General features: G+C 34.3%; 1 protein-coding gene across 1 annotated transcript in view; it reads right to left on the reverse strand.

Moving 5' to 3' along the window:
• LOC125650486 (zinc finger CCCH domain-containing protein 14-like) overlaps positions 1-10,279 on the reverse strand; it is a 30,319-nt gene extending 20,040 nt beyond the window's left edge. Inside the window, exons 1-4 of the mRNA XM_056165554.1 lie at positions 10,175-10,279; positions 3,301-3,343; positions 2,592-2,706; positions 719-759 (exon numbers count right to left, since the gene is read on the reverse strand). Coding sequence (XP_056021529.1) covers positions 719-759; positions 2,592-2,706; positions 3,301-3,343; positions 10,175-10,210 — 235 coding nt within the window. The 5' untranslated portion in view covers positions 10,211-10,279. The remainder of the gene's footprint in view (positions 1-718; positions 760-2,591; positions 2,707-3,300; positions 3,344-10,174) is intronic.
• Between the last annotated feature and the right edge of the window lie 7 nt (positions 10,280-10,286).

The raw sequence follows: 10,286 nt of genomic DNA on the forward strand, positions 1-10,286 counted from the left end.
CTATTTCTTCTGGATAACGCTAGCCATGAAATAGTTTCTGAACTATCTGCCCTAGGCTAGGGAAATAGTCTCGAAACTATTTATCGGATGCTATATTTTCCCGCGTTTTCTTTTCTGTGACATCAAAGTCTAATAACTCTAATTAGTTTACTTCACTTTGGTATGTCTGACACAAGTAAAGTCTACCTTGGTGTAATAAAACACCTATTTACTGACTATTCGGACAATTGCAAGTTTAATGTCCCAGTCGACAGCAACTATTTCCCTCGGCTGTGCCTCCGAAAATATTTGCTGTCTTGGTTGTTTCAAGGACAAATGTTGCTATTGTCCTCATAGCCAGTAAATAGGTGTATAATATTCAGCACTGCACCAAAAGCCAGTAGATAGAAATATATATGTACAATAGCATTAAAGCACAGTTTGAAAGTACATGTGTCATAAACTGCCAATCCCAGTTTCAAATTTCTTAAGACAGCTGAGCCTCATCAATATAGTTAGTACCTCTCTTAAAAGCTTAAATTCATATAAATACAGTCAAACTTTGTTATCTCGAACTTGATGGGGCCGAGAAAAAAACTCAAGATACCCAAGGGTTCGAGATATTGGGGTTAAAATAAATGTAGTTGGGACTTCCAACTCACTTTGACATGCCATGGTATTCGAAATACCGGTGTTTAAGATACTGAAATACAACTGTGTATATACAATTAAAACATACCTGTTCCAAGGCTTTGAAGCTTTTTCAACAAATTGTGCAACCTGGAAATTGAAACAGAGACATTTGACAATTTATTGCACATTAAGTCAACAAGAGGCCCAAACACACTAAGTCAACAAGAGGCTCACACACACTAAGTCAACAAGAGGCCCACAGGCCTTGTCGGTCACCTGAGTACAAGTGAAAAAATATCACTATACTCCCAAGGGCTATGAAATCTAGAAAAAAAATCCTGTTTTGAATATCTAAGCTAAATTCTAATGTTCAGCAACAGTATAGAAAAGATGTGTTCTTAAAACTTCACTGCCCTTAAAAGTGCATACACTGATAAAAGGCTTTACATAATCATGATAATATAATAGGTGTATTAAGATTAATACATCAAAAGATATGACTAATTTGAACCCATCCTAAAGTCAAAACCCTTGGTTGTCAAATTCACCAGGTTTTGTACATCCTTTTCTGCTATTCCTAAGTATGCATTTAGATTTTATACAGTATCAGCAAACTTACACATAAATACTAAGCTAAGTTTTGCCCCACCCTGGGGTCAGACCCTACCCTGGGGATCAGCAAATTTACAATTTTGGTAAAAAACTATCTGTTCTTTCTAAATATCCATTTAGTTTCAATCTAATATCGATAATACAAAAGAAGATGCCATTTAAGTGTTTAACACATAGACGCTATACAGTAAGTTTGGCCCTGCCCTGGGATCAGAACTCTAACCCCAAGGATCATGAAATTTACAATTTTGGTAGAGGCTTTCCTGCTCTACATCACTATGCATTTAGTTTTTCTTAAACATGTGTGGTTTTAGAGAGGAAATTTTTTGAAAATTAGTCAATTTGGGACACTTTTCCCCCTGCCCTTAAGCCCCAAGGGGTGCAGGAATCCTGAAATTAACAATATATGCCCCTCTTGTTCCAAAAATGCTGCATAACAAATTTCAAAAGAATTGGAATGGTAGTTATCAAGAAGTTAAAAATGTCTATTGTTCACATATTTAATAACTGACCATTTTTGCCCCACCCTAATGCCAAAACCCTTACCCCTGGGATCATGAAATTTAAAATTTTGGTAGAGGTCTTCCTGCTCTACATCACTATATGCATTTAGCTTCCCTTACACATTTGTGGTTCTAGAGAAAAAGATTTTTGAAAATTTGTAAATTTTGGACAGTTTTTGCTATACCATTAAGACCTGAGGGGTGCAGGAATCCTGAAATTTACCATTTTTGTTCCCCTTGTTCCAAAGATGCTTCATACCAAATTTGAAAAGAATTGGACTAGTAGTTATCAAGAAGAAGTTAAAAATGTTCAATTGTTAACGCATGATGACAACCATTTGCAATGATGAAAAGTCTAGTTTACAAATCTGTGGGATAAAATGTCTAGTTTACAAATCTATGGGATAAAATGTATAGTTTACAAATCTGTGGGATAGAATGTCTAGTTTACACAATCTATGGGATAAAATGTCTAGTTTACAAATCTATGGGATAAAATGTCTAGTTTACACAATCTATGGGATAAAATGTCTAGTTTACATGACCTATGAGATAAAATGTCTAGTTTACAAATCTGTGGGATAGAATGTCTAGTTTACAAAATCTATGGGATAAAAAGTCTAGTTTACAAATCTATGGGACAAAATGTCTAGTTTACACAACCTATGGGATAAAATGTCTAGTTTACACAATGGGATAAAATGTCTAGTTTACAAATCTATGTGATAAAATGTCTAGTTTACACAATCTACAGGCAAATCATTATTATTTAAAAATGAAAAGTGACAGAAACAAAAATATATCATCGAATCTTGACTTACAGTACACGTAATGGTAAATGAAGCAATAAAATACTAGTATTACCATGATGTGAATTTCTCTGTGTTGTGACTTAGGAATAAACTGAGATCATTGTTCATCTGTTTTTCTGTCTTTTTATTGGCAATCATCACCATAATGTAGTCAGGAAGCTCATCATCTGTTGCAGAAAAATTAATGATAAAACGTACAATTATTAATATTAAAGTGTCACATTGGAATGTAACAAATTTGCATTTAGTTGATCTGTCAATATTTTGAATTTAAGAAAACTCCAACCTCATGTGATGTCATAGGTTTTTGTGAAATTTTTAATTAAACTTTGTGCATGTTTTGTAGGAATTTCATTTTATTTTCAGTAAATAATCAACTGTCTATCTATATCAAAACAAGAGATGTTATTATATGTCTTTACACATGTACACTGATTTCCCAGATATTCACAACTGATTCACACTCATATACATGTATTCAGAAATCAGCAGTTTTTAAAAGCTTTCAATAGTAAAATTTTGTACTTTCATCTAGCTTTTATGTATTTCTATTATGTAGTGTAATACAAAATGTGCTATATTCTGATGTTGATCTTAAAAAGGTGGCAACATACACATTTTCTTTCATTAGTAATTCAAATAAACTATATCTTAGTGGAAATTGATACAATTTTTTTTTTTTTTTTACTTTGAACCCATAATGCTAGCAGATCACATGAACCATCATATAAAAACGACAAGGATGAAATTTGTGCACTTACCAACATAAGCATTTAATTCTATCAATTTTGCCTTTATTGCCGTCTGAAAATAAAACAAAATATTATATATTATAATGATGATTTTCAGAGATGCCTTGGATTGAATTGACTGGTAACCTAACACAGCTATGTAATCAAGCTGTATATTTCAGTTTGAATGGGACCTTGATAAATGTTTGTAGGTGTGTCATGTCATAATTAGTGTGTCACAATTTGAATTTAAAAGTCGTTTATTTTGTCCCTAATTGTGCACCATAACCTGTGTGCGAGAGTAACTATATCTAGGCGAGAGCGAGGTCATGTGTTTCTGTAGTATGTCAGTTCAGCACGAGTCGTTGAGGTGTGTCCTTCATACAGTGAGCGCTGAAGTTATATGTCTGTGTGGTCATATGTGACCCGTGTGGTCATAGAAAAGTCTTGTATGGTGGTGCCATTCTGTGTGTTGGTGGTGCCGTTTTTTCTGTGTGAAATCCTGTGTGGTCACGGAACTGCCCTATGTGGTGGTGCTGTTCTGTGTGTTGGTGCCATTTTTTCTGTTTGGAATGACAGTAACCTCTGATGTGTACTCATTGAGGTGATTAACGTAACCCATGTAATGGCTCTGTCCACTAGCACTACATGCAGGGCTCCAAATTAACATCTGCCCGTTAGTCTGTGACTGGGTAAACGTCTGGCAGACTGACATACATTTATTTTAGTCAGTCCGATGGGACTGGTTAATTTTCTAAAGCATTTTTGGAAAATATACTTATGAAATCTTATACACACATTTGGCATGCTTCAATCTGTAGATATCAGACAAATCTGATTCGTAAATATAAATTCCACATTTAAGTGTTACAATATCCTGTGAGGCATATTGAGTTAAATTTCATTTTAATAACATTAACAAAATATGTGTAATTATATCTGGAAAACTCTGTTGGACTTTTAAATTTTTCTGCGGACTGGTTGAAATTATACCCCATTAGTCTGGCTGGACTGGTGACATTAAAAGTTAGCTTCAAACCCTGACATGTGAGTGTTCCTGATGCCAAAATCAAGTTCTTAATGTACCAGCGTATTACATGTACACCTGGATGAGGCATGATGAGAAATCTCTGTAATACGCATTACATCTACAAGATCCCAAGTGGTGACATAAAGAACATGTGAAAGTATCCTTACCATACACGCGCATCGTATTGTGAACCAATAGACGCCGTACCTATACTGGTTGGGTTTTCATGAAATACACTGTGTGTCTTAAAGCAAAGAAAATTGTTTTGTTGTCATGCATTATGTATTTTGAATGTGTTGTGTGTTAATGACGTGATTAGGTTCAGTTTAAAAACGAGGAGTTTTTCAAATCGTGAGTCAAAATTGTGACATAGTGAGAAAATATGTTTGGAATATTTTTTTGAATAAATCAAAATCCTAAGAAGCAATATAGAAATATATAGATCATGTGCAGAAAAGGATGTGTCATAAAGTATAGGTTTTTATAATCAGTGTGCGAAACTAACTTTTCAATCCTATAGACATTTGGGTCCACAATCATTTTATTTCCCATAGACCAAAACAAATTCCTATAGGCCAAAATAAAAACACTAAAATTAGCACATGAAAACACTAATTGCTGAAGATGCAAGATATAGACTAGAAAACTGCAAATATTATGAACACATGACATCTGTTTTCACAACTGTTTTCAGCATTCCAAAAGAACAGTTCAATCTTCGGAAAGTTTGCAGTCAGAGGGTCCCCCCATCTGCTTACAGAAGAGGTCCCGTGGGGATCAGTACTCCTTGCTTGTCGTAAGAGGTGACTTAATGGGATGGTCCACAAAAACCGAGGTTACAGCAGGTGTGGCACAATAAAGATCCCTCCCTCAAAGGCTGTAAGCACCAATGCTAGCATAAGCCTTTAATATTGAACCCCTTTACCAGCAATAGTGATGTCGACATATGAGTGAAACAACCAACCAGCCTTACAGAGAGAAACAATGTGTCCGTATAGAAATGGCCACCCAGTTCCTTATCAATTACCAAGACAGTAATTAGCGGCGATTAAATGAGATTGCTACTGGTATCGAAACTTGAGATTTATTTTTTTAAACTTGATACTAAAAACAACAATGAAGTGTGGATCAGAGAAACTCATGAATTCTGATGAAAAGAAAATGTTAAAATTTCAAATATTCCTCTCCAGTATACAGCCTTATTTTTCCTGCTCTGTAATGTTTGTTAGATATACCATAGACAAAATCCATAAAATCAAGTGAATATAACTCAGCCAATAGCATTAATATAATAAATTGGATTCAAAAATGTGTGAAAACAGATTTAGACAAGACACTGTAAAAAGAAAAAGGTGTGAATTTAAAGCTAATATTTTATATTTGAATATCAAACTTCAGCCCTCTATTAAAACTTGTGTACAAACTTGAATGTTCATGACAAGAGGACAATTTAATATAAATTTGACACATTCTATCCTAGAAAATCACTTTTAAATTAAAAGATTTTTTAAAGGTATAATCCTATCCAATACTTTGAACTCCTTTTGTGACCTCATTCTGCCTCTGTGAGACTACATGTATTCATAAATTCTAATAATCAATTCCTAATTATAATATTTATCAATAATATTCATCTTAACAGCACTTGTTACAAACTTTTTAAAATGATGAAAATGAAAACTAAATTTAAGCAGGGTTTGTCACCCACACAGTGATATTTTTTTTTAATGTTAAGGTCCTCTTGTTGCATGTCAGAAAACATCTCGAGAAAGCAAAGAAATTTAAACAGACACTATACTGTAATTTCACGCTCATCCCAAAATCGTACCATCAGAATCATCTAATCAAGCATCATAAACAACTTCTGAATCACAAATCAATAACGATACAATATAAATAAACCACGTCATCTCACTCCACTTGTTAATCCTTTCACTGCTCTACCAATGAAGCAGGGTTGGGCGGTCAAAACCGCCCCCGGTTTTAACCATCCCGGTCAATACTCCTCAATAATGGTCAATTGTTATTTAAACTGTCCATTTTCCTATTTTTGTACATTTCTTGCAAAGATAAAGATAAATTAAGTCTTTTCATTATATGGATCAATTGTTGATTAATATTTTTCATTAGATAACCAAATGTAATTTCATAAGTTTTATATATTTGGTTTATTGAAACTGACTGAAATATCTTCAGTACCTACCAGAGAGTCACAGGTCTATACCTAGTGTTAAATCTAAAGCAAACTAGCATGGTGCTGCGCCATGCCCTTTTTAATTGCACCATGCCCTTTTTTCTCTATAAAATTCTTTAAAATATTTGTTAACATAAACAATTGTTCTTTATTTCATAAGGTTGATTGAAAAGTTTAAAATCAAGGCAGCAGGTATAAACTTTTAATGAGGCTAAATGATTTCAAATTCTATTACTATCATAGTATGATACAAAGAAAGTGCCCCAAAATTGTCTTGCCACGACGAAAAGTGCCCTTTTGAACACATGATATGTGTGCCCTCTCTAGATCATAGATTTAACACTAATAGCATAGCTTGACGATTGGAGACAGACCTCTTAATACATGTACCTGGACAGATTAAGAAAAAAAGGTAGTTGGACTTTACCTGAGCTCAGGAAGCAGAGTTGACAGGTGTTAATAAGCATAGGCTGGGACCAGGGATGACCTGTGTGCCTGTTATATTTATGAAAACATCACCAACCCACCCCTCAAATGTTTATTCAACAGTTAAAATGAAGATTGATGAAACAATACTTATAGGTAGTTCTTGTTAAACTAAGGAATTTGAACAGAAGCTTTTACATCTTCCCCAATTCAACAGAGTCATTTGTACATTATTTATTTAATATTATGACTTATAAGTATACTATAAACTGAGAGTGCATGTTATGAATTACAGTATTTACCAAAATGGTCACTTAAACATTTAAAATAAATAATACAGACTATAATGACCAAATAATTTTCAATCGACCAGTATTAACCAGTATTGACCGGTTTTAACCAGTATTGACCACCGGTCCGGTCAATACTCATATTGACCACTTTTTTGCCAACCCTGCAATGAAGATGAAAATATCCTCATCCAAGTTAGTAAGATGATTTTAAACAGTGGAATATAATACTACAATATCATCTACAATTACATCTCATCGCATTGTACACATTTTCTTTCTTCTTCATATTTTACAATTGTAAGCTGTATTGGCTACTGGGAGTATAAGACCAACAGTCTGGTACAATAATTTATTATCAGACTGTTAACAGGCACTGTCCCTTGGTGCCCCCTGTAATCAAGTCAACAAATCACGCTTTCTTGCTTTTTTTTTCTCATATAGTACAATTATTTTGATTTATATAACTATTCTAACCCTCCTGCTTTAGACATAAAACATTCAGAACTGGATCCTGCATGTACATGCGTTTTATACTTGCATACTGTATTTACTAAACTCTTATACTGATATTGATTGCAATTTTATATGTATTCACACAACATTATCTGCTGTCTTTGAAACTGGCACTGTCCTTAGATGTGTGAAGCAGTTTGGTTATTTATTATTGTATATTTCATGTTGTTAATTCAAATCTTGTCTGCAATCAGTATTTCATATATAATTATAGATCTGTGCAGTGCAGAAATGTGAACTCTAACAGTATTAGTACTTCTGAATGATTGTTATTTATTTTCATTGTTATAATTAATTGCTTGTTAACCATGCCCCCTAGGGCCCTTGATTGGTAAATACACAATAAACAAAGCCACATTCAGAGATAGACATACAACCCCCCCCCCCCCCCCCCCCCCCCCCCCCCCCCCCCTTGCAGGCTAGTGGAATCAGAATAGAAAAACTTATTGCTACAACACTGGAAAGAGTTAACATGACTGACTGTTGATTGGTGATTGGTGTTGTCTTGATATGTTTCAATAAACATGTTAAAAACCAATGCCTAATCAAAGGAACCTTGTGCACTAAATCTGGCTAAGTCATGTGTAGTCAATGTTTCAATGTGACAAGAGTTTTTGAAATAATTTTTTTTCACTGGTCAAGTGGGCCAGTGACTTGATAAAATTTACTAGTCAGAACAAGTATCTATCAGTATTTTAGTTACTTGAATGAAAATGCAACGACAAACAAACCAAAAAAAAATTAATATTTAATTTAAAGCCATATTATTCACTGCCTTATGACCAATTTAATAGTAAATTCGGACTGTTTGAATGACATCCATTTGGCTTCAAATGCATTATTGAATAAGCAGACTTGTTTTCCAAGGACAGCAAAGGTGTACACATTTGTGTGCGAACAGCAATGGAGCCCCAACCCAGAATGGCCTGCATGCCGAATTCCATTAAATCTCATCGATGCATCTGTCCACATGACAAAGTCGAATTGATCATTTAAACATTACTGGTCCTTCAGACCAATTATATACAAAAAAAAATCACAAAACTTTAGAAACATCTACTGGTTTGCCACTGGGCAGTGTTGTCAAATCGGTTGGAAATCATAATCGATTAATCGGTAGCAGTGGGACCAGCTGATTTCAGAAAATTGTGAGGTTTCAACACCCCTTCTCCCAATGGCTTCCATATGTGTAAAATCTCAAAGTATTATCACAGGTACTTCGGCCATAACATATGAATACACATCTGATCTAACCTTATACTGTATATGATTATTTACATGTGTATAAGGTTAGATGTGTATTCATAGAGGGTGAAGCCCTCTCACAACGCAAAGGGCCATGAGAGCGGAACTCTCCCTACAGGTAACACGGATTTATATACATGTTTAAAAGGAAAATATAGAAAACTAATGAAAAATTAAACCATACCTATGGAACTTGAAAATTTTGGTCCCAATGGAGTCGATTTGAATACTTATAGCGCATGGACATGTATTTCTCCATTTTTAAACTCGTGTACCCAAGTTCACGTCTTTCTGAGATGTTACATAAAATCCGTAAAAGCATGTAAATCTTATTTTCTTAATCATATATAATCACTCCTCAATTAACACGATTGTACCATGTCTCCTATGTTTGTGAATTTGCTAAACACCGACACTGAATATGACGTCACAATGCACTGTTTACATCAGTTGCATAAAGTATCGCGTGTTCAATGAATAGGTGGATCAAAAATGTCTAAAGTTAGAATACTTTGATTGAGCTCTGTCCTTACATGCTAGGTGCTAATATATTGGGATATATTTTGTCCTGTTATGGATCTAGATACTAGCCAATATTTTTTGCTTCGCCCTCAAACACAGTCACGCCGTAAGACATATTATCTTATGATTCAAGCACCTGTGAGTATCATTAGATTTTTTTTTAAAAATCTGTAGAGCCCCACCTAAATTAGAAGAGTTAACAGATCTAAATTATCAAACAAATGACATACAATATTCTTCAATCTCTTCTTCAAGTAATGTTCACATGGCTTCAACCGTCTGGGCCTGAATTTCTTGAAAAGAACTTAAGTCAAACTTCAGTCTGATAGTCTACTCGAATTTTGTCAGCTCAAATAAATGAAAACTCAAACTTAAATTAAGATTATTTTTTTTAGAAATCCAAGCCTTAACATCGCCGTACATTACATTTGTATCATATACATACTTTTTTCTGTTCAGATATATCAATAAAACTCTGTAATAAAAGGAGGAAAATTGTTCGTAAATGTTTTGTTTAGGGGTCGTTACCAATTTTACCAACATCAGCACCTCAACATCGATAGAGGAATTTCGGGTTTCCTACTGCCGGGGTTCATATCATATCCTGCATAGCTGTTAAGGTGACTTGCAAAAATCAAAACAGTAGAAAAACATTCAATGGTAATAAATCTAAATTTTTACCCGAATTTTGTGACTAATATCTTTTCCATGATCCATTGCCGACAGCCGTGCAAAAAACAGACACCGAGTGCGATGTCTAAACGTAAAACGAACTCAATGTCGAGCCCGATAT

This window comes from Ostrea edulis, chromosome 5 (genome assembly GCF_947568905.1).
Source record: "Ostrea edulis chromosome 5, xbOstEdul1.1, whole genome shotgun sequence".
Taxonomy (NCBI): Eukaryota; Metazoa; Mollusca; class Bivalvia; order Ostreida; family Ostreidae; genus Ostrea; species Ostrea edulis.